This window comes from Leucoraja erinacea, chromosome 2, assembly GCF_028641065.1.
Source record: "Leucoraja erinacea ecotype New England chromosome 2, Leri_hhj_1, whole genome shotgun sequence".
NCBI classification, from domain to species: Eukaryota; Metazoa; Chordata; class Chondrichthyes; order Rajiformes; family Rajidae; genus Leucoraja; species Leucoraja erinaceus.
The window spans coordinates 85,236,590-85,261,794 of NC_073378.1; the positions used below are offsets into that span (position 1 = coordinate 85,236,590).

At 41.7% G+C, this 25,205-nt stretch overlaps 1 protein-coding gene across 3 annotated transcripts in view; it reads right to left on the minus strand.

Annotated features, from left to right (window-relative positions):
* The window catches only part of cpvl (carboxypeptidase vitellogenic like), a 90,689-nt gene that overhangs the window by 34,262 nt on the left and 31,222 nt on the right, over positions 1 to 25,205 (minus strand). For all 3 annotated transcript variants that reach the window (XM_055660018.1, XM_055660027.1, XM_055660009.1), the window contains 5 exons: positions 12,472 to 12,551; positions 7,557 to 7,623; positions 5,033 to 5,155; positions 4,623 to 4,754; positions 2,314 to 2,412 (listed from right to left, as the gene is read on the minus strand). In XM_055660018.1, coding sequence (XP_055515993.1) covers positions 2,314 to 2,412; positions 4,623 to 4,754; positions 5,033 to 5,155; positions 7,557 to 7,623; positions 12,472 to 12,551 — 501 coding nt within the window. The remainder of the gene's footprint in view (positions 1 to 2,313; positions 2,413 to 4,622; positions 4,755 to 5,032; positions 5,156 to 7,556; positions 7,624 to 12,471; positions 12,552 to 25,205) is intronic.

Genomic DNA, 25,205 nt, shown 5'->3' on the forward strand with positions numbered 1-25,205 from the left:
AAATCTGGAATAAATATTATGGCTCAGACTATTTCGTTCAGCATGTCGAGTATTTAGTTTTATAGCCATACAGGTGGTTAACAAAGACAAATTTTCCTGCCAATGTTTTCAGCCTGACTAAGGCTTAGACTTTTTTTCCCCCATGGTATATTCTTAACTTCAACGAACCTTAGTATCAGGGATAGAGCTAGATACATGTGACAACCATAAATATTCTCTTCTCATGTGAAAGCTAATTATTTTGTATGTCATACTTGACAGTATAACTTGCAATGCTACATGAAAATTAACGTTGCCAATGAAGTACCACTCAATGAAGTATTAAATCACTTTAAAAAAAAGTTACTATCAGAGCCACAAATAAAAACAAGAACATTTAAAAAAAAATCTGTATTAAAAATGTAGATGTTATCAGAGTAAGCCAATGAGGTGAATACCAATTTGTTCAAATCGCAAGTCGATATATTTCCAAAAATATGGTGAAATAGCAAAAACAAGGAATTGCAGATGCTGGTTTATAAAGAAATGACACAAAGTGCTGGAGTAACTCAGCGGGTCATGTCGCATCTCAGAACATGGATAGGTGACATTCCAGATTGGGACCCTTCATCGGACAAAAGTTCTGTGAGACCCTCTCTAACTGCTCTCCCTCTGTGATTGCTGTCATTCTCCTGCTGCCTGACCCGTTGAATTACTTTACTCCAGCACATTGTCACTTGTTTTGTAAACCAGTATCTGCAGTTCCTCTTTTCGACATTTTACTGCTCCACTGAGAAAACTCTTCAAGGTGTACCTACTTCGAAGAAATTGGCCTCCTCTCTCTGATAGGAGTCCTGTGAGACACTCTCTCCCAGCTCCCAACAGTCCCAACCCAAAACATTACCTATCCATGTTCTCTAGAGACGCTGCATGACCCGCTGAGTTACTCCAGCACTTTGTGTAATTTTTTGTAAACCAGCATCTGCAATTCCTTGTTTTTGTTATTTCACCATTTAAAATTTATTTTAAATGGTGAAATAACAGTTGGAATTGAAAACGCATTAAGAATGGATAATTTTAAGTAACTGTTCTGATTTTGTATATGATGTATAGGTTATAGAATCACAGAATAATTACTCCACAGGCAGTAACTCTTCAGCCAACTGAGCCCATGCCAGCTCCTCGTAGAGCAATATCATCAGTCGCATTCATTCACTCTTTCCCCAGAGCTCTAAAATGATTCTGTCCAATTCATTCAGGAGCGCACTGATTAATTCTGTTTTCACCATTCATACAGGCGGTAAAAAACTTATATATGTAAAAAAAAAAGGAAAAAAAAAGAGAAAAAAAGGAAGAAACAAAACCCCCCTAAACTATATTAAAAAAAAAAAAGCAAAACAGAATCCTAGCTGAAAATTTCAACAATTTAAGTCCCTGTTCGTCGTCAAGTCCGTTCCACCATATAAAGGTAAAATAGTTTTTATAACGGTTGGAGAGGGACCAATTTATGTTGTGTGAAAATGTTGAATAAATCTTCCCCAAGTCTTATCAAATTTAACCAAGGGTTCAACAATGTCACTCCTGATTTTTTCTAAATTTAAACATGATATAGTTTCAGAGTACCAATGGAGTGCGGTCGGAGGGTTAGAGTCTTTCCATTTAAATAAAATAGATCTTCTGGCGATTAATGTGGTAAAAGCAATCAGCCGATGGGCGGAACGGGACAAATGAATAGAATCTAACATTGGTAGCCCAAAAATTGCAGTAATAGGATTAGGTTGTAAATCAATACCTAAAACTACAGAAATAGTATCAAAGATTTCTTTCCAATATTTTTCCATAAAAGTGGGCAGGACCAAAACATATGGGTCAGTGAGGCCACTTCAGAGTTACATCTGTCACAGGTGGGATTTATATGACCATAAAAACGAGCCAACTTATCTTTTGACATATGATATTATTTTGTACTCCTCTCCCAAATCCCTTATTGAGCTTCTTTGTATCAACATAATAACATCATGCTCTTCCTCTGGTCAGCACATGTTTAGCAATGACTTTGTTTCAGGTTGTAAACTATGAATGTACTAGTCATGTCTCTACTATTTATTTCATTCCGCTTACATGTTTTTCCTCTACTTGCTAAATTTTTGTAAGGTGTCCTTGAGACTCTTGAAAGGCGCCCATAAATAAAATTTATTATTATTATTATTAATTCATATATTTGGAGACGTTTCACACAAGTATTATGCCACATTCCCTCGCTTATTGAATTTTCTTATCTTACCATCCTATGGCTCACAAAACTGTTGAAATGTTTAGATTCCAGTCACTCACCGTACACTGGAGAAAGTTGTAGTAGTTGGAGCATCCGGTGACATTCTCAAAATAGGATGGATATTCAATCGTGTCTCCATTCAACAAACGATCAAAAACCTAAAGTGAAGAAACAGAAAAGATGGAATATTATATCCAGGAAGTCATCATTTTAGCATTATCACAATTCATTTGTTCACTCTAAAGTAGAACTGAAGAATGTTAAACAAATAGATGGAACCTTAATATCAGAATCAAACAGAAGTATGTCAGGTTGTCAGAGTTCTCAATCTATTTTTATTCATTGATTTTACCTTCAAATTGTAAGAAGGATGGTTGAGAAAAGTTTCATGCTGCATATGACATTTTGAATTTTGTCAAGTTGCTAATATCTCAAGATCTTGTTCTACTTGAAGTGCACTACCACCTGAAAAGTTGCATTACACTCAAAGTGAATAATAAACATTTTTTTTCTAATAAATTGATCAGTATCAGAGATTGTTGAAGAATGTTTTTATTTGAAGATCTTCCTACCTGCAGCACAAATTAAAATAAAAACTCCTAACTACAAATTAGTACTAACTACTGACTTCTGCACAAGAGAATAATGGACCATCTTATCAACCTCCAATAAGGAATGATAGATGTATTCCTCGTGCAAGTACAAATACTCCCAAACTATCTGATAATTAAAGTGCGCGCAATGATACAGAACTATAATACGTCTTAATGAGCCTCTCTTTAAGGCATATTTACTAGGGTGAAAACTTTTGGATTGTAACGAGTCGGACATGTTATTTCTGCAATTCTATCAATGACAGAATTAGGTTAACGCAAAATCATTTCGTTTTATCAAGATAATTGATAACAAGGCGAGTGGGGACAGTGGTAGGATGAGGTTAGAACTTCCTTTTCCAATATAATTCAATATCTGGGCTGCATCACTCAAATTTGCTAGATGTTAAGTCAAAGTAGCAGCTTATATGATTAATATTGATATCTTTCACATTCCTATGTTTTTATTTTAGTTTAGGTTTGAGATTCGGCGTGGAAACAGGCCCTTCTGCCCACCGAGTCTATGCTGACCAACAATCACCCGTACACTAGATCCATCCTACACACGAGGGACAATTTACAGAAGCCAATTAACTGACAAACCCGCACGTCTTTTGGAATATACCCAAAACTCGCCTAAAAAGTCGCCTAAATGGGACAGGCCCTTTACGACAAAACATTATCTAATTACTTCTTCTGGAAGCATGCTTGTAAAAGATGGAGATAGAGTTGGGTTTGGTTACAATGTCTTACAAGCCGGAATGCTATTTGCCACCAATTTCGTGTGAAGACAAGATGGTTGCATCACGTAATGAAAGAGAAAAAGAAATGCATCAGTACCTTTCAGAGGTGGAAGAGAAAACTAGGAAAAATATACCTTTAGGGAAAGAAAATTGTTCTCTTCGTCCCATGAAAAATATTATCTAACATAATTGTGGAAGATCTACTTTATAAGAATAATATAGAAGTTTGCATCATAAGTTGTTGAAATGTACCTTTATTTTTGTGCAAGCTTGAAATACAGACATTAAAAAAAAATTATGATGCTGTGTGATTTTGGAAAAGGTACATCTAGAATAAGCTATTCATGGGAAGTTACGCAAAGATTAAATAGTACCTTTCCAGCAGGTTGAAAAGATCTACACGAGTTAAACATGGGCATTGCACAGTCTAAACCCATTGTATAGTCTCAACCCAAAACGTCACCCTCCTGAGATGCTGCCTGTCCCACTGAGTTACTCCGGCTTTTTGTGTCCATCTTCATTGTACAGCTTAGTCTGCTTCTGTAAGAATGGCAATCAATTTTGACACGTAGATGTAAGTACAACAATTAATTAGATAAGGTGAAAACCGTTTATTGAAAGAACGGAATATCATTATCATTACTCCTCCTTCAGTGTAAGCAAAGCAAAGTTGAAACAGACAGATATTTTTTTAATATTCACATCACAAGAACTGTCCTGTTTGTTATACTTTGCATCTGTACTCTGCTCACTCATCCAGTGTCAAATTTCGATCAGGACAGAAAGATGCTACTTAGAACGCAGAGGTATAATTTAGAATTGTTCTTGTCGTGAAATGCTGATTATCGTACATTTTGGAAAAGCTTCGGAGAGGGAGAGAGTTCATTAGAATGCCACAACACTGATTGCATTTAAATTGAACAATGTGCCATCAAGCAGCAAAGCTCTGACCTCCCATCATGCATTACCCTGACCCCTGCAGAACTCAGATGTTTCTAATTTTGAGGCCAATACCAAGGCCCTGGTACATACATCAAAGGCTTCCACCCATTTCTTCTGCTGGATGTAATGCACTCCTTTGTCTGTTTGCTGCTGGACATACTGCTTTTGTTTCTCATCGATGATCCCAATCTGGTACATGAACTCCGCGTAACCACCTAACATCTGGGTAACAGATACACAACAAAGGAGTAACTTTGTCACTTTACAAAAATTCTATTTCAAAAAGTACCAGAGTGATTTTTCAAAGTCAAAGACTGCAATCAGCATGGTCAGCAAGGTATAATTTAAAGCAATCTAGTCGTTACTGGCTGGATGAACATATGGTAAAAATTAGTGCGTTAAAGTTATGAGGAAGTTGTCTGAGAACGGACTTCCTTTTATCATGATAAAATTATATTATAATTCAAGTACGCTGCTTAATTTATAGCAAAACCACTTACTACTTCAGGATCACAGAGTCCATCTCCAATGGCAATTCCCTTGAAGTTGATTTTTAGTTTGGCAGTGGGGTTGTTGATATGAATATAGTAACCAATTGCAGGCACATACTTTCCGGCATAGGACTAAAGAAAGATACAAAACAACTGAAATTGCTATTACATTCATGATTCTGCTACTTGGTCGTTAGAGTTCGCAATTTATTTCTGTAACCATGTGGGTTTCTTTCGGTGCTCCAGCTTCCTCTCGCAACCCATAGATGTGTGGGCTGGTAGGTTAATCGGTCTTGGTAAAGTTCCCCAAGTATGTAGGTGGGTGATAGAACCTGGGAGGAGGTGGTATGGGGTGAAATTACATCATGTGAAATTAATGTAAGATTAGTGTAAATTGTTGGTTAATGGCCAGCATAAATCTGTGGCTCACACGCTTACTTTGCGCTGTTTCTATCCGTGACATGATAAAATGATATTCTGATATGTATGGAGTTCCTGCAAATAAAGTATTTCTTTGCCTAGGATGGTCCAATGAAAGATATAATTTGGCATGGTTACGGGTACACATTACATGCAACGTAAAATGCTATAAAATAGATCTTCTAAACCAACAATTTGAAGAAGGGTTTCAGACCGAAATGTTCCTATTTCCTTCGCTCCATAGATGCTGAGTTTCTCCAGCACTTTTGTCTAATTTCTAATTGAATGTTTTTTCCTCAACTCAGTGCAATGTTCTCATACTATATAGTTCACATAAACATGCAGTGTTTAAACTCAAGTGGTATAAAAATAGAAAATGCTGCTTAAGGGCCTGTCCCACGAGCATGCGACTGCATGCGGCGAGCGCGACCAAACCGGAAGCGGAGGCCGCGCGGAGGTCGAGTGATCCCGTACGAGTTGACGTGAAGTTCGAGCGAAGTCTGCAAGATGTTTGCACGTGATGTACAGCGTCGAGACACTGCGCACGTCCATCGAGGCGGTGCGTACAACCTCAATGCGGCTGCGGGCCGGCAGGCCGTTGCCGCGCGGAATTTTTGGACAGTATCAGTTTTTCGGAGGCCCGCGCGATGTTGGGACCAGCTCCTCACAACTCCATACGGCTCCAGCGATCGAAGTGGGACCGGCCCCGCGAGGCCGCACGGCTCAAACGACCACGTCAGGTTGCGCTTGCCGCATGCAGTCGCATGCTCGTGGGACAGGCCCTTGATAGTCATCAATTCAGGCAGCATTTATGGAAAGAGAATCATAGTTCACCTTACAGGCCATCAGAAACATGTATATATCATTTCTCAGAAATGATTGGCTGAACAGTATGTGATCGTTATTTACTATGATTTGACACAGCAAAACAATAAAGAGAAGGTGGTTCATCACTGCAATTTTTTCCTGGTGGTGTTGACTCTATGTGGGAATACCGAGAACTCGCTGTACTTCATCAAGCGGCTCTAATGGATCTTCTACACTTCGATGGGTTGACACTTAATCTGAAGAATAGTTATTTAGTCTTGCAGCATTGCCTGCAAATTTTAATCTATATTGAGGACAAAGCTAGATTTGCCTTCATTGCATTTGAGCAATGACTCCAGTACCGCAGTGTACAGAGGAAGGTCATGGGCAGTTGCTTTCTTATGTGGAGCTTAATGATTTTCCATTCACTCACCTTACAAAAAAGGCTGAAAATTATACATTTCTGTGTGATTGACGGAACCATGTGGACTCCAGAAAATATGACCATATAGAATACAATAGGAATGGGACTCACCAGGCGAACACAATAGATGTTAGACATTACGTTAGAGACGTCAGAGATACAGCATGGAAACAGGCCCTTCAGCCCAACGAGTCCACGCTGACCAGCGATCCCTGTACAATAACACTATCCTACACACTAGGGAAAATTTACAGTTTTACCGACGCCAATTAACTGACAAACCTGTACATTTTTGGAGTGTGGGAGGAAACTGGAGCACCTGGAGAAAACCCACACGGTCACAGGGAGAACGTATAAACTCCGTACAGTCAGCACCCGTAATCAGGATCAAAGCCAGGTCTCTAGTGCAGTGCGGCAGCAACACTACCGCTGCGCCACTTGCCACCCTCACATTGTAAATAACATTTTCACTGAATATTATGTAAAATAATACTTGGCTTTATAGAGGCACTGGTTATAAAGTTTTTAATAAATTTCATAATTCATTTTAATGAGAAATCTCTGAAGTTTTAAGAATTTCATCCAAACACAAAGTTTCTAAATTGATGCAACTAAGTGAATCAGATTTTGCACTAAAATAACAATTGCAAAGACAGGGATCACCATAGATTTTCATTGTGCATTCCATAATGAAATTGGAGAACAGAAGACAAGAAAAGCACATAAATGTCACATTTACATAGCATGCTTGTGTGGACTATATTACTACTTTTGAATTTCACTGAAAGGCAAGATTTTGAAATCACAGACTTTGAAACATAATGTAGTTACAATTGAGGAAAGGTTTTGTTTTGTGTGTGCAGAAATAGTTGGATTACCCACCTCTCCTGTAGCATAGAATTCATTCTGCTGATATTCATGGAATATCTGAAAAAACTGGATTAGTGCACTGAAACAAAAAAACACTGCATTTTTAATAAGCTTGTACCCATTGTACCCAACAACGTCTACTCATAGCTTTTAGAAACATAGAAATTAGGTGCAGGAGTAGGCCATTCGGCCCTTCAAGCCTGCACCGCCATTTCATTTCATTGTTCTTTGGCTGTTAGCAACCACAACCCAATCAATGCTGGTATGACAGCAATGCAATTTAATATTATATATATATATAAACAATAGCCAGCGAACAGAGGACAGCCATACATTGTCTGTACCAATTGTAACTAATTTAACTTAAAGACAGAAATTGCTGGAAATACTCAGCAGGTCAAGCAGTACCTGTGGTAAGAAAAACACCCTTAATTTCAAGCCAAACACTTCTCAGACAACATCTTTGACCTGAAACACTAAACTCTGCTTCTCTTTCCACAGAGGCAGCCTGACCTGTTGAGTATTTGCAGTGTTTTCTGTTTTTGTTTAAGATTTTCATCATCACCAATTTTTTTTTTTAATGTTAAAATTCGTAATGACATTTAATCCATACAAGTAAAATCACAACATCAATAGAGTAATGCAGAAGGTACCAATTGGCTCGCTAACATAATAAAATCATGGAGACGCGAGATGCTGGAATCCTGAGCAAAAAGCAAACTGCTGGAGGAGCACATGGGGTTAGGCAGCATCTGTGGAGGAAATGGGACAGGCGTAACCTTTCTCTAAACTGGTGCCTGCCTTGCCGAGTTCTTCCAACACTTTTTGCTACAATGAAAAATAATTATTTGTCACCAGTGAAGGCTTAGAAAGTTTCCATTTTAATGAATTTAGATTTAAAGTCCACGTGCAGTGCTTTGCAGTGCATAAGCTACAGTGTTTAATTTAGTTTCATTTAGAGATACAGCGTGGAAAGAGGCCATTGGACCCACTATCCACATCCAACCAATGATCACCCACACACTAGTTCTATCCTACACACTAGGGACAATTTACAGAGAGGCCAATTAACCTGCACGTCTTTGGAATGTGGGAGGAAACCAGAGCACACAGAGAAAACCCTTGCAGACACAAGGAGAACGTACAAATTCCATGCAGACAGCACCTGCAGTCAGGATCGAACTCGCCTCTCTGGTGCTGTAAAAGGCAGCAACTCTCCCGCTGCCAAGAGAAATAAGGAAAGTTGCAAATGCAACTTTAATTGGCGTCTGGAAAGGTCTAGTGAGCCAAAGCCAAATGCCTAAAGAACCGGACCACATTTTATAACAGCTTTTTGAACATTAATTTAATATTGGTCCCTGAAGTTTCATAAAGGCTCTTTGTCGAGACTAGGAATTTCAAACTAGGCTGAAATAAAGTGATCTTGATTAAATCAGTTTCTTGTCCTAAATATCAACTTTAGCATAGCTTAAAAAAAAAAGTTTAGTTTAAAGGACATGGAAAACTTGTCAAAAATGAAGAGAGGGAAATTGGGTCATGCCTTTATACTAAGTTACTCTACACCCAGTTAGTCGAGCCCTATTGATTTTGCATGTAAACCAACTTCCATCAGACCTGGTAATGCAGAATGAAATAACTAACAAGGTAAAATGATTTACGGGAATAGATTGAATTAAGACCTGAAATAATTATAAAGACAATTTGTGGCAGAAATTCATTTTGGCCAGCTGCACTAAACAGGCAATGTAATCAAAGCTGCATGTGTCACAAAAAGCTAATTGATATTGTTGGAGGGGGAACAGAGCGGGTAATGGACTTAATATCAAATAGAGTATCAATAACAAACTTCTGAGTAAAGCCAAATAATGCAGAAACAGGGGACAAGTAAAATGTAGTCACAAGGAATGACAGATACTGGTTTACAAAATAAAGACCAAGTTCTAGAGCAACTCAGTGGGTCAAGGAGCATCTCTGAAGAACATGAATAGGCGAGTTTCAGGTTGGGACCCTTCTTGCGATTAATTGTGGTGGGTGTGGTGGGTGGGTGGAGAAAGTTGGAAGAGAGGTGGGGGCACGACAAAGCCTGGCAAGTGATAGGTAGGATACAAGTGAGGGGAGTTTTTCTTTGGCAGATGGGTAAACAAAGGCTGGAGATGAAAAGTCAAAATGTGTGAGATAAGAAGATAAGTATAAAAGAGGGGTGAAATGTGAAGCCAAAGGAAGGAATATAGGTGGAAGAAAACAGAGGAAAAGGGGAAAAGGGAGAAATAGGTGCACATCCAGGTTGGGCACAGGGAAGCACATTGGAAAGAAAAAGTGGGGGAAACATGATTATGGGTTACCTAAAAATGGAGAATGCAAAGGTTATGCCATTGGGTTGTAAGCTACCCAAGCACAACGCAAGGCGCTGTTCCTGCAGTTGGCTTGTGGCCTCACCCTGGGAATGGACAACCCAGAGGACAAATAATGCAGGCTAACTTTATGATAAAGAGTAGAATATGAGAGTACAGGATAATTGCTCACGGTAGTATGGGTAGTGTGTTCTGCTCAGATCGGAGATGTAAACACTGCTGATCATTGATAACATTAACAACTTACACTGTTGAATTAAAAAAAGCTCTACATCTATAATGATAATCAGGTGAAGATGGGAATAGGCAAAACTGAGGAGAACAGCACAAAATTATTAAAGTAATGATTACATTTGCAGAAGGTTTGCTGAAATTTATATTACTAAAAGTCTGTTCTTGACCGGTTTTGGCCATTTGTGCTGCGATTTCCGAGAGAACGCCGCCACCTACGGCTGTCATTTTTGTCCACCTTGCTCAGAGCCCCGCTCCGCCGTATGTGTGCCGAGGATTTTTCCCGTCGATGTAAAATGACAGAGATATTAATGATTTTATAAAATTCCCCATTCTCTCTGCTGCCCCTGCTGGCGGCAGGGGGAAGGGACTATAAAACCAGGAAGTGGTGCGCCTCAATCAGTGTCTGGAGGAAGGCAGAGGGTCACGTTTCTCTGAGCTGTGAATAACACTGAACACATGTCTACTCAAATGTCAATGTCCTTAGTGGTTCTAAAACGCTTGCAGAATGTGTCTATTGGTTCAAAAATGTTTGCAAAAAGTGTTTATTGGTTCTAAAATGTTTGCAAAAGGTGTCTCTTTTGGTTCTACAATGGTTGCAGAATGTGTCTTTTTTGGTTCAAAAATGTTTTTTAGGTTCTCCCCCCCCCCCCCCCTCTCCTCCCCCCCCCCCCCCCCCCCCCCCCCCTCCCCCCCTCCCCCCCCCCCCCCCTCCCCTCCTCCCCCCCCCTCTTTTTCTCCCCCTCCATCCCCTCTCCCGCCATTCCTCCCCTAAACCCCCTCCCCTCCACACACCCCTACCCCCCTTCCCTCCACCCATCCTCCCCCCCTCCCCTCTCAGCACCCCCTCTCTCCCCCCTCTCTAAACCCCTCCCCTCCACACCCCCTACCCTCCACCCTCCCCCCTTCCTGCTCCCCTCCTCAACCCCCTCTCTCTCCCCCCCCTCACTCTCACCCCTCTCTCTCCTCCCCTACCCACCCTTCCTCTTATCCTCCTCTCCACACCCCCTATCCCTCTTGGCCCTCTCTCTCTCTGTGTCTCTGTCTCTCTCTCTGCCTCTGCCCCTTCTCTCTCTGCCCTCATTCTCTACCCCCACCCCGCCTCCCCCCCACTCTAGACGTGACTGCAAGTTGGGGGCTATGTATCAGTAGATAGGGTGTTTATGGGGTAAAAGGAGCAAATTAATAATATTAATATAATATCAAGGTGGTAATTAGCGTGAAGTGCGGGGGGGGGGATAGTTAGTGTGTGTGACGCTGCGTGCTGCCCCCCCCCCCCCCCCCCCCCCCCCCCCCCCCCCCGCCACACAACCGCATGTTGGGGGAACAGACCCCAATGGGTATGCACTTGGTCTAGTTCACTGCTAAAATTACAAAGGAGCACATTTTGGTCGGAAGAAGAGAAAGTTAACCTACTACTTGGATGATGCTGGTTGGGTAGAGAAACTAGAAATCTTGCAGTACAACAAAAGCAATTATTAAAGATTGTACCACAGCTTAGCACAAGACTATTTAAATATCAAACCAAGCATTAGTTCATTTTTATGGTGGAATAGAATTGACAACTGGGAAGTTAGGTGAACCCGATGAGAACTTTTGTTGTCACCATATATGGTCTAAACTCTAACCAATATTCAAATGCAGAGAGGATATACATGGATTGTAGCAAAAATGTATAGGGTATATGTAGTTGTTGGGTGGTCATTCCGGGCCTCTTTGCTTCTGAGAACAGAATGCCGATGGATAACCTAATGAAGATCTATAGATGTATGCAGAGTTTTGATAAGAGAGGATGTGGAGAGACTGTTTCCATTAAGAGGGAACATCATTACAGGAGGTCAACAGTATAAGGCAGTCAAAAAAGAAATCCATTAATTCACTCACAAACTCCTTTATGAAAGAGTGGTGGGAATGTGTACCTCACTACCATATAAAATGGTTCAATGAATAGCATGGATGCCTTTAAGGGAAGAATGAACAAGTTTGACATGAATGGATGATAATGGAATGCTGATGGATTTAGTTGAAGGAAAAGTGTCCGAGCATTGGAATGATAGCCAATTTAAACCATACATACCTCATGTTACCTTGTACTGCTTCAGAAATACAATTCTAATGGCATCAAAGGAAAACAATTTGGAAGCAGTACAATGTTTAACACAATCTTAAATATATCACACGTCATAAGCACTATTAGTTTGTTCTTTATGAAAGGATTAGCACATACACCAAGCTAATAATGTCATAATAATAACTTTAAACGGTAACACTGGGGATACATTTTAGGGAATAGAGGGACAAGTCTGTTTGAAGTTTAAATATCTAAAGCAATATAAAAATCTCACCTGTACAGGTCCCTTCCAACGTCATCTTCATTTTGTGCATAACCTTCAGGCTTGTCAGTAAAGCTGAAGCCAGTGCCAACCTAATTTCCAGGAACAATAAAACAATATCTCAACATGTTTAAGTTGAAATAAAATGACATCTCGTACTGCAATTCAATCGGATTTTTTTTTCATAATTCAATCCCGTACATCTCGTACTGCAATTCAATCGAGAAAGCTGTTGAAGGCAGGGCAATAGGCCGCATATATGGACTTTGGCACCACTTTTGACAAAGTCCCACATGGTATGCTGGTCTAGAAAGGTAGGACACATGAGATCCAAGATGTGTTGGCAAACTGGATACAAAATTGCCTCGGCTGGTGCTGGGAGAAGGTAGTGTTCGATGGGTATTTTTTCTGATTGTAAGTTTGTAACCAGTGAGAATGTGGAGAGACTGATTCATATGTTTGCTGATGACAGAAAAGGGATATAGATTAGTAGAAAGCAAAGAGAATTCTGAAAAGATACAAGGGAAAGATGAAAAGGTGAGAAGAATGGATTTTAATCCAGATAAGTTTGAGGTAATGCATTTAGGGATAAGAAATATCAATGACATCTTTCTTATATGTGTGTGTGGTGTGTGGTGTGCCTGCAACTTGGGGGCTATACGTGAGTGGATAGGGCAGGGGATGGGGTAAAAGCATGGAATTACTAACATTAATATATAAATGGGGGTGGTTAGTGTGTGTGTGGCGCCACAGGCCGCCCCCTCCCCCCGCAACCGAGCATTGAGGGGACGGGACCCACTTGGTCTAGTAACTATTAAAAGTGTGCGTGCGTGTGTGTGTGTGTGTGTGTCTCGAGTTATTTATGAAAATGTTCACAAATCTCAAATAAATCTCAAATAAACGAGCTGTTGACGTCACAATGGGTCTGCTCGCGCGGCCTGCTGTGCATTTTTCTGTCGTCTCCTCGTCATCGTTGTCCTCCTCCCCCTCCCCCACTCGCATTCCTTGGTCGCCGCCCAATTGCTGTGGCCCTGCCTCGCCCGCAGCCCAGCCACCCTCCACCCCGGGCTCTGGATTGATGCCGCTGAACACGCAGTCCTTTGGTTGACGCGCGCCCCACTGCCCGTTCCCTTCCTCCACTCCCCCCCCCCCCCCCCCCCCCTGCCCCCCCACAACAGGTAAGGGATGGGTGCGTTTTGCAGCAGGGAGCGAGGGATTATTGCATTCGGGAACCAGCCCTCCCCCCTGATGACGCGCACCCCCCACCCCTCAAACTCTACCCCCCCCTCCCTCTCTGCCCCCCCACGCTCCCTCTCCACCCCTCTCTGTGCCTCTGTCCCCTTTCTGTGTCGCTCTCTGTCCCTCTGCGTCACTCTCTGTGTCCCTCTGCGTCACTCTCTCTGTCCCTCTGCGTCACTCTCTCTGTCCCTCTGCGTCACTCTCTGTGTCCCTCTGCGTCACTCTCTGTGTCCCTCTGCGTCACTCTCTGTGTCCCTCTGCGTACCTCTCTACCCTCTCCCTCTCTAGCCACGCCTGCGACTTGGAGGATATACGTGAGTGGATAGGGCAGGGGATGGGGTAAAAGGAGTGAATTAATAATACGAATGTAATATCAATGGGGGTGGTTAGTGTGTGTGTGTGTGTGTGTGTGTGTGTGTGTGTGTGTGTGTGTGTGTGTGTGTGTGTGTATATATATATATATATGAGGGGTGTTGGTTAGTGCATGTGTGACGCCGCTGGCCGCCCCCTCCCTCCACAACCGCGCTTTGAGGGGTTCACATCATCTTGAAAAAAACGACGCGCTAACAGTAACTTTTTTACATATTCCGGCAAAGGTTTATCTTGTGAAGTTAAAAATTGCCTTATCTGAAAAATCCATGCATTATTTCTTGAGTTATTAATCAAAATGTTCAAACATATTTCTTTCCAAACAAACTTGGAAAGAAATAATTGCTTATTCCCTGTGCTTACAGCTGTGACGTCACAATGGGATTGTAGCCCTGCTCACAACACAGTTGCTAGCCAAGTACACCGAGTCCCGCTAGCCCTAGCAAGTGCAAATGGATTTTTTAAGTCACAGTACACCGAGTTCTGCTAGCTAGCAAATGCAATAGCATTTTTTGTTTTAAAGTATAAAAATGAGGGAGGGTGCATAAGGCAAAATTAGTTGTCGGCTATGGGTGAGTGGTGGAATATTGCGTTGGGGAACAGGTGGCATTGGGGGACCAGGCCTCCCGTGTGATAAGGACCCAACAGGTCACCACTTGGTCTGGTATACAATAAATATCCAGGACCTCAGGAGTGTTGCTGTACTGTCGGACTTTAGGTAAAGCACCTGTGTTTTAAAATTTAAAAGTAATTTAAAAGTTTACCTCAGCCTGAAAATCGCAAAACAGGTGGAAAAGGTAATGCATGCTTGCCTTTATAGGCAGAGGCATTGAGCACACGAGTTTGAAAGTCATGTTCCAATAAAACAAAAAGAAAATGGTGAGGTCACACTGGGAAATTATGCATAGTATGGGCAAATGGGATCAACAAATTTAGGCATCACAATTGACCTAGACCACTTGTACCCAAGGGTTTATTCTTGTGCTCTACGATTTGATGGCTCTAAAATGTTCATGCTCTCATTATTGTACAAGCTGTTGCCATCACATACTACACAGGGTGCAGATAGATTGCAACATGTCTTGGATAATGTTGGTTCTTCACAGGTCTTCTCCCACTTTATTTCATCCTATCATTTTTTTTCCTACAACGCTACCAAAAGCAGATTGTCAGGTGGATTTCACATGCTGTTCATGGGAGATTGTCCAGTGTAAATTGGCTGTTGCACTTCTCATATTTCAACAGTGATTACTTTCCAACTATAGCTTTTGAGAACTGAGAACGCCAGAGGTTGTGAAAAGCACAAGTTAAACGCAGCCTCATATTCTTTCTTACAAATAACAAGATTCTCTTTGATCCGTACAAGTGACAGAGTTTATGGGGAGTAGGCAGGAAAAGAGGTTAAGAGGGAAAGTTAGAGCAGCCATGATTGAATGGCAGAGCAGACATGATGGGCCAAATGGCCTAATTCTGCTTCTATAATTTAAGACCTTATGAAATCTATTCTCCTTAACCCCTTCCTGTCATTGCAATTTCCAGTTCCTAACCTCCCCAATAAAGTGCCATTAGTTATGGAATTAAAAATTCATTCTAATGTAATTAATTTAATTTATATTTATACGCATTTCCTGATTATTCTATTGTTTGCCTGCCAAGACTAATGCATTAACATTAGAAGTAGCAAGTAATGTTGAAGCTAGCCTTCCCCAGTTATATTCCAATTGTCATTCTGGCAGCATATCTATGAAAGGTTCAAGACGCATCAGCTGCCCATGATAATGTTTTAGGTATTGTTATCCTTGTTACACCTTTAGCATTAACCCGTGACAGAAAACAAACTGTAGTCACATTGTTTCCACAGACGAATGATGATACAACATTTAGCTGCAGAGAGGAAACCCTGCACCAGCACATATAATATTGGAACCCAATACATTTTTGAGAATAAACAAGCTATTTTTCAGCTTTTAACTCTTTGCCAGCAATTTCATCTCTGCCCGGAAGACAGTTTGGTATTAAATAATATTGTGCTGGATGTTTTGTAAAAATAAGGCAGATCTGGCTGCAGCTTGAACGTGCCCATTACATTGTCCTTAAGGGCCTGGTCCACTTACGCGACCTGGGCTCGCAAATTACACGACCTCGTGGTCACTTGAGGCGTACGGGCACCGTATGGCCACACGGGGCCGGTCCCACTTAGAAGCGCGGAGTTGTGCGGGGCTGCTCCCGACATCGTGCGGGGCTCCGAAATTCTGACAGTGGCCGAACTCTTCACGCGCCAACGGCCTGTCGGCACACAGGCGCATTGCGGTCGTACGCAGCGTCTTGACATCGTACGCAGTGTCTTGACAGTGTACGCCTAGCGCATGGCTTTGCACGATGATGTCACCGCCTGGCGTGGCGTTGCATGATGACATCACACCCCGACGCCGTGCGACGCTCAAATTAAGTCGGCCCACCTCCTGCCCAGCTGATTGGTAAGCATGACGCAAATGACGTCACGCGCGTATTTAGCACGAACTTCACGTGAACTCCGCTTCAGTTTGGTTGCGCCAAACGCACGCAATCGCATGCAAGTGAGATAGGCCCTTAACTGCCCGAGTTCCAGTGACATCAATCCTTGTTGCTCTGTCGTTCCCTCAAAGTGGAGCCATGACCAGCCCTTAAGCAGAACACAAATTGACCTTCTTCTGTTTCTAGGTATCTCTGATGATTTTATATGTTGAAGAGTATTGAAATACATTAAAAAATATATTATGTTTGAATTTAATTAAAAGTTATCTAATAAAACAAATACAAATCTTAACATTGATTACAAAAATAATGTTCATTCATTTTTTCCATGCATGTAGCTACCCCACTTGAATAACTGGGACTGTGCTGAGAAGTTCGATACAAAGCGCTCAAAGCCTCCCAGCTCAGGACAATCACAAATTTTCCCTGGACTCCAAGGTAGAGCAAAAGGTCAGATGTACCACCATCTGACTTCCACAACTATCAGTATTTCTATGCTGCAAAGCCGTGGCATGCAAGCCATCAATACATTGACCTGCGTGGAGAACCTCCCCAGCAGTCCCTTTGAAACTGTTAGCAAAAAGAGAGTGTACGAGGTTGGATAGCAAAACAGGTCAGTTACAGAGCTATAGAGCATGTAAATGGCCCATCTGTCCAATTCATACCTGCTGGCCAATTTGCCAAACCAAGCTAGTCAAACGTTCATGCTCCGAGTCAATCACCCTTCAAACCTTTCCACTCTATGTACCTTTCCAAGTGAATTTTAAAAGTCGTAATAGTGCCCACCACCATTATTTCTGTTGCAGCTCATTCCATATACTCATTGTGGATAGTTGCCTCTCTGGTTCCTTTTAAATCATCCCCCTCTCACCTTAAACCCTTGGCCTCTAGTTTAGATACCCTCCATCCCCAAGGAAAATACTATAGCTATTTGCCTTATCTATGCCCTTCTTAATTAAAAAAAAAACACCTATTAGGTCATCCCTCAGCCTTCTGCACTCCAGTGAAGAAAGATCCAGGCTTTCCAGCCTCTACTTATTGCTCAAACCATACACATTCGGTAAAAATCCTCAAATCAATGTTGCACCCTACAGTTTAATTGCATCCAACCCAGAAGTGTACAGAGTACTCCAAATATGGCATTACCAACATCTTGTTCAGCTGAGATGTGTATTCTTTTGAACGTTTTATTCAGTTAGTGGCCTGAAAAATAAACTCCACATCTTTCTCAATAGCTGCTACCCAATCATCCAAGGGTTTCCTGCTTTTCTTGTTCGTTTCTCATTTCAGATATCTTGCATGCATTCTTCGCGTTGAGGATTTTACTAATTTTTCATTTTAACTTGTTAAATGGGGATAATTTATCCCCATTTAACTAGTACAATTATTAGTGCCCCAGTTTCCTCCACTGAACACATATTGTGTACACAGGCAAATGGGATTAAAAGGTCACAGTTATAGTTGCACAGCATAGAAATAACCCTTCAGCCCACCATGTCCATGCCAACTTTTTTGCCCTTCTATACTAATCCCCTTAGTCCTCAGTAGGCTCATATCCTGCGTACTTAAGTGTCTGTCTAAACAGGTCTTAAGCAAAGTGATTGCATCAGACTCCACCACATCCTCTGGCATGAGTTACAGATAAATATCAACCACTATTTGTGTATTGTCCCCCTCCAATCCAATCAAAAACCCCTTCCTCTCTACTTAAATCTATGGTCTCTTGTATGTGAAAGAGATTCTGAAAGAGATTCTGAACTTTGACCCTTATAATTTTGTATATCTCTATCTGGTCGTCCTTCAGCCTCCTTTGTTCCAGGGAAAGCAAACCCAGCTTCTCCAATGTTTCTCTATATTCAAAGTCTGCCAATCCAGGTGCCATAACAGTAACTCTCTTCTGCACAATTTCACCGTTTCCTTAATGTGGCAACCAGAACTACACACCATGCTCCAAGTGCAGTCTTAACAGTACTTTGTAAAGTTGCAACATAATGGCCTAACGTTAATATTTTATGTTTAAGAAAGAACTGCAGATGCTGGAAAATCGAAGGTAGACAAAAATGCTGGAGAAATTCAGCGGGTGAGGCAGCATCTATGGAGCGAAGGAAATAGGCAACATTTCGGGTCAAAATCCTTTTTCAGACCCTTCTATGCCCTGACCTATGAAGGCAAGCATGCCATGTGTTATTTTCACCACCTTATCTCCCTACGTTGCCACTTTCAAGGAGCTATTGACTTGAACTTCAAGACCCCCCCCCTGTTAATCAACATTCCTCAGTGCCTGGCCATTTACGGCACATGTCCCATCACCATTTAACTTCCCAAATTATTACATTATTCCATCTGCCAGCACTGCCCAACCTTCCATCCGATCTAAAATACCGCTGTAGCTTTAGCCAATCTTCTGCACTATCCATACTATGACTGAATTTTGCTTATCATATTTACTAATCATTTCCGACATTAACATCCAGGACGGAGGTACACCATTGGTTACAGAATTCCAATCAGAAATGCATCCTTCCACCACCACACCCTGCCACCCATCACCAAGTCAATTTTTAATCCAATTTGCCAACTTGGCTTGGATCCATCAGCCTTCTAGACCAGCCTACCATGCAGGATTTTGCCAACTGCCTTACTGAAGTCCATACAGACAACGCCCACAACCCTGCACAGTCTTCAATCAGGTGTTGATATGATATTCAAGAGTGCAACCTGAATTGTAAGCAGTACCAGCCCACAGCGAGAGATTAAAGTTACTTCAATGGGGGAAATTAGAATCTTTGTAGAATGCACTCTCCAGCAGATTTATTACCACAATGATAAATCAGAACTCGAGTCTTCTGCTTCCATTACCATTAATATGAGCAAGTCACATATGCCGAGGCCCATTAATGGTCATAAATCATGTTTTTAAACCAGCCCTTATACAATTTTAACAGCAACAGATAACATTTAGAATGTTCTATTTGTAACGGGCCATAAACACATGAAACCATCTTTTTATCTCCTTTTCCATTAGAGCCAGCCTCGCACTAATTATGCAAACATTAAGTAGCAATGTTACAAAATGTTGAGATTTAAAAAATCAAGTCTGAAATGTATCCCATCAGATAAAACATAAAAAGAAGTTTAATTTGACACCCAATTCACTTTCATATCTTCAGTATTAAAAAAAGTTATGGCCATTTTCATACTCGGAAATTAGCATCTTGTTCCCTATTGCTTTTCCATTGACTTAACACAAAAGCTGTGATCGAGGACAGTCAAAAGCTCATAACTTTCTTAAAAATCAAGAGAACCGAATGACATTTTCAGCTATTATAGATTGAAGCATTCTGAAACAAATATAAAACATCTTACTTGGATGACCTGAAAATAAAGCATATAATTAGTTAATTACCTAATTGTAGTTAATTACAAAATTGACCGTTGTGACGGAAATAGTAATAAACACCCAGACTGCCTTGAAAATTCAAAAATGTGATATTCTCAAGGTCTAGGAGCAATGGTAAAATGGACAAGGCTGGTAATGGTTGGGCTTGTGGTGCATGGGGAAAAAAATCAGGCAAGTAGTGTTAGGGGAAGCAGAAGAACAATTCAGTCAATTAAAAACTAAGGAGGGTTAATAATTAACATTTTTCTGAAGCTCACTGAACATTGGAGGACACTCACTTATCTTCATATACTACACAGACAGACAGCCTGTGCAATACTGGGAAACACATCCACTAGCTTACCTGTTCATTTCAGGGAGGAGCCCTGAAATACCTACAAGAGAGAAGTTTAATTTACGCTAATACCTTAATTAAGGCTAACAATAAACTTCTACTGTTCTGTAACTGCTTGCTATTTTTGTTGGCTTCAATTCAAGATGCTTAATTGAGTTGAAGAGTGGAGTTATACAGAATGAACAGATATTTAAAAGTGTAGGAAAGAACTGCTGGTTTGAATCGAAGGTAGATACAAAATGCTGGAGTAACTCAGCGGGTCAGGCAGCATCTCTGGAGAGAAGGAAAGGGTGACTTTCGGGTTGCGAACCTTCTTCAGACTGATGACAGGGGAGGGGGCGGGCCAAATATAGCATGTAGTCAGATACAGTAAGACTAGTGGGAAAACTGGGAAGGGCAGGGGCTGCACAGAGAAAACAAGGGCTATCTGTAGTTAGAGAAATCAATGTTCATACCGCTGGGGTGTAAACTACCCAAGCAAAATATGAGTTTGCTGTTCCTCCAATTTGCGCTGGGCCACACTCTGACAATGGAGGCCCAGAAAGGTCAGATTGGGAATGGGAGGGGTAGTTGGTGCTGAGCCACCATGAGATCAGGTAGGTTAAGACAGACTGAGTGGTGGCGTTCAGCAAAAATATCACCGACCCTGCGTTTGGTCTACTCGATGTAGCGAAGTTGACTCCTGGAACAGCGAATACAGTAGATGAGGTTGGAGGAGGCCAAGTGAACCTCTGCCTCATCTGGAAAGACTGTTTGGATCCTTGGATGGAGTCGAGAGGGGAGGTAAAGGGACAGTTGTTGCATCTCCTGTGGATGCAGGGGAAATTACCTGGGGAGGGTGTGGTTTTGGTGGGAAGGGACGAGTTGACAAATTAGGAGTTTTGGAGGGAACGGTCACTGCGGAAAGCAGAAAGGGGTGGAGATGAGAAGATGTGGCCAGTGGGATCTTGTTGGAGGTGGCAAAAATGTTGGAGGATTAGAGGCTGTATGCAACGGCTGATGGGATGGAAGGTGAGGATAAAGGGGACTCTGTCCTCGTTACGAATGGGGGGGGGGGGGGGGGGAGCAAGAGTGGGAGAAGGGGTCATCACTGGGTGGTGAGGAGTCCTTCCCATAGAAAAAGGCCCGGAGATGACGGAAGAAGATTTAAAAGTTGTAGGCACAGGCAGCAAAAGAAAAGGGGTGATAGGGCTGGATGCATCAGGGTTACCATTTGCACTGTGATGGTGGCAGAAGAGATTTGGCAGCAGTTTCATACAATGTGAACAGAATAGACTGGCTGAAGATTCATTCCTGCTAGTTCTAATGACAAAAGCCAGTGTCAAAAATAGCAATGTCACTCCATGGCAAGTGAAACAAAAGTAAGAAACAATTCACACAATGTTGGCCGAGCCATTATATGAAGAGTATACCCATTTTTATGTGTTTTAATGGTTTGTTTTTTTTAAACAAAATATATATCTAAACCAAAGTGAGAGCCTGAGACCAAAGACCTAATTAAAAAGTTTAGAAATAAAAGGGGCACTTTTTCCAGACTTCCCAAATGACCTTCTATGGACCTCCTTGTCTCCTGAAATGGATATTGTACACTTCACCCATGTCACATTACTCTGTAAAAGACAGTGGGGGATGCTGGACAAAAATCATTAATATGCCTGACTTTGGAAATAAATGTGCACTTAAATCAAAGTCTGTGTATTATCACATCTCTCCTCTAAAAGAGAAATAATAAACCATGTCCTGTCCCTTTCAATGGCTGATTTACTTACTTTTATATAATAGCTTTATTTCCAGTTAGAAATGCTGGTCTCTGAATTTGATCTTTCAGTTTCAGAGCACAAGCTAATAATGCAGTCTAATTTCAAATTTAATGACCTTTCGAACCCTTCTTCATCCCCTGTTCCAGTTGGGGGGGAAGCTATGCTTTGCATTTCACCACAAAATTGGGCTTACAAAAGAGTGAGTTCTAATTTAGATTTAAAGACTAGGATGTGAAATTGTACAGGTTAAGCACCACCTACCTGTCAACATAAAATCTGTGCTATTGTGCTTATTGCATCTAGCAAGCACCATCTGTGGTTTCTGGTATTATTTCCTGCCTTTTTAGAACTAGTTCAACCAAACATTCCAAAGAGGAAGAAAGATTCCAAGGGGAGTAAGGGGCGACCGTGGCTGACAAGGGACGTCAGGGACAGTATGAAAATAAAAGCGAAGAAGTACAACGTAGCAAAGATGAGCAGGAAGCCAGAGGATTGGGTAACATTTAAAGAGCACCAGAAGATAACTAAAAAGGCAATACAGGGAGAAAAGATGAGGTACAAAGGTAAGCTAACCAAGAATATAAAGGAGGATAGTAAAAGCTTCTTTAGGTATGTGAAGAGGAAAAAATTAGTTAAGTCCAAAGTTGGACCCTTGAAGGCTAAAAATGGTGAATTTATTATGGGGAACAAGGAAATGGCAGATGAGTTGAACAGGTACTTTGGATCTGTCTTAACCAAGGAGGACACAAACAATCTTCCTGATGTACTATCCAGAGGATCTGGGGTGATGGAGGAACTGAAGGAAATCCAAATTAGGCAGGAAATGGTATTGGGTAGACTGATGGGACTTAAGGCTGATAAATCCTCAGGGCCTGATGGTCTGCATCCCAGAGTACTTAAGGAAGTGGCTCTAGAAATCGTGGACACATTGGTGATCATTTTCCAATTTTCTATAGATTCAGGATCAGTTCCTGTGGATTGGAGGGTAGCTAATGTAATCCCACTTTCTAAGAAAGACAGGAGGGAGAAAACATGGAATTATAGACCAGTTAGCCTAACATCAGTGGTGGGGAAAATGCTGGAGTCAGTCATAAAAGATGAAATAACGGCACATTTGGATAGCAGTAACAGGATCATTTTTTTACGAAGGGGAAATCATGCTTGACTAATATTCTGGACTTTTTTTGAGGATGCAACCAGGGACATGGATAAGGGAAAGCCAGTGGATGTAGTGTACCTGGACTTTCAGAAAGCATTTGATAAGGTCCCACATAGGAGATTAGTGGGCAAAATTAGGGCACATGGTATTGGGGGTAGAGTGCTGACATGGAAAGAAAATTGCTTGGCAGACAGGAAACAAAGAGTAGGGATTAAAAGGTCCATGTCAGAATGGCAGGCAGTGACTAGTGGGGTACCGCAATGTTCGGTGCTGGGACCGCAGCTATTTACAATATACTTCAATGATTTGGATGAAGGGATTCAAAGTAACATTAGGAAATTTGCAGATGACGCAAAGTTGGGTGGCAGTGTGAACTGTGAAGAGGATGCTATGAGAATGCAGGGTGGCTTGGACAGGTTGGGGAGTGGGCAGATGCATGGCAGATGAAGTTTAAAGTGGATAAATGTGAAGTTATCCACTTTGGTATCAAAAACAGGAAGGCAGATTACTATCTAAATGGCGTCAAGTTGGGAAAAGGGAAAGTAAAGGGATCTAGGGGTCCATGTTCATCAGTCTATGAAAGTAAGCATGCAGGTACAGCAGGCAGTGAAGAAAGTGAATGGCATGTTGACCTTCATAACAAGAGGAGCCAAGTATAGGAGCAAAGAGGTCTTTCTGCAGATGTACAGAGCCCTAGTGAGACCACACCTAGAGTATTATGTGCAGTTTTGGTCCCCTAATTTGAGGAAGGACATTCTTGCTATTGAGGAAGTGCAGCATAGGTTTACAAGGTTAATTCCCGGGATGGTGGGACTGTCATATGCTGAGAGAATGGAGCGGCTGGGCTTGTACACTCTGGAGTTTAGAAGGATGAGAGGGGTTCTTATTGAAGCATATAAGATTATTAAGGGTTTGGACACGCTAGAGGTAGGGAACATGTTCCCGATGTTGGGGGAGCCCAGAACCAGGGGCCATAGTTTAAGAATAAGGGGTAAGCCATTTAGAACGGAGACGATGAAACACTTTTTCTCACAGAGAGTTGTGAGTCTGTGGAATTCTCTGCCTCAGAGGGCGGTGGAGGCCGGTTCTCTGGATACTTTCAGGAGAGAGCTAAATAGGGCTCTTAAAGATAATGGAGTCAGGGATATGGGGAGAAGGCAGAAACGGGGTTCTGATTGGGAATGATCAGCCATGATCACATTGAATGACGGTGCTGGCTCAAAGGGCCGAATGGCCTTCTCCTGCACCTATTGTCTATTTTTTAAACTAGAGATTGATTGGTTCTTGATTAGTAAGGGAATCAAAGGGTATGGGGAGAAGGCAGGAGAATAGAGGCTGAGAGGGGCAAGGTAGATCTGCCATGATTGAATGGCAGAGACTCGATGGGCCAAATGGCATAATTCTGCTCCTATGAGTGATAAACTTATGATTTCACAGAAGTGGTCTGCCGAGACAAATGCTCACTTATAGCAAAAATCACCGTGGTCTGAAGCTGGGCCATCCAGGCCTGGGTTCTGAGAGACTGCCTTGTTTCTGTGTGCCTCTAGCAGTGCCTCGCCTCCACCATGGTGCAGTCACTATGGCAAGCTCCAGGACAGGCCAAGAGACATTGACAATTTGGCATGTTGTTTTATAAATCGTTTGTTATAATACAAATATTTCACAATAAGTTTTGATTTAAAAGGCCATCCTTTTGTTTGTAATATTTCCTGTGGACTTGCCGATTCCTATCTCCATGCTTCTCACTTATCTCCATATATAATTACTCCACCAATGGTGGTAATGCCTTCAACTGTCTAGTTCCAAAGCTTCAGAACTTCCACCTTAATTATCTCTGCCGCGTTACTCTCTTTGTTCGTATAACGGTGTGGTCTCACTTTACAAGGTTCCTCTGTGAGTGAAATGTTGGTTATTGTCACTAATTTCACCGTGGCCCATTTTGCTCTGTTGGTACCCTTCAACGGTGACATT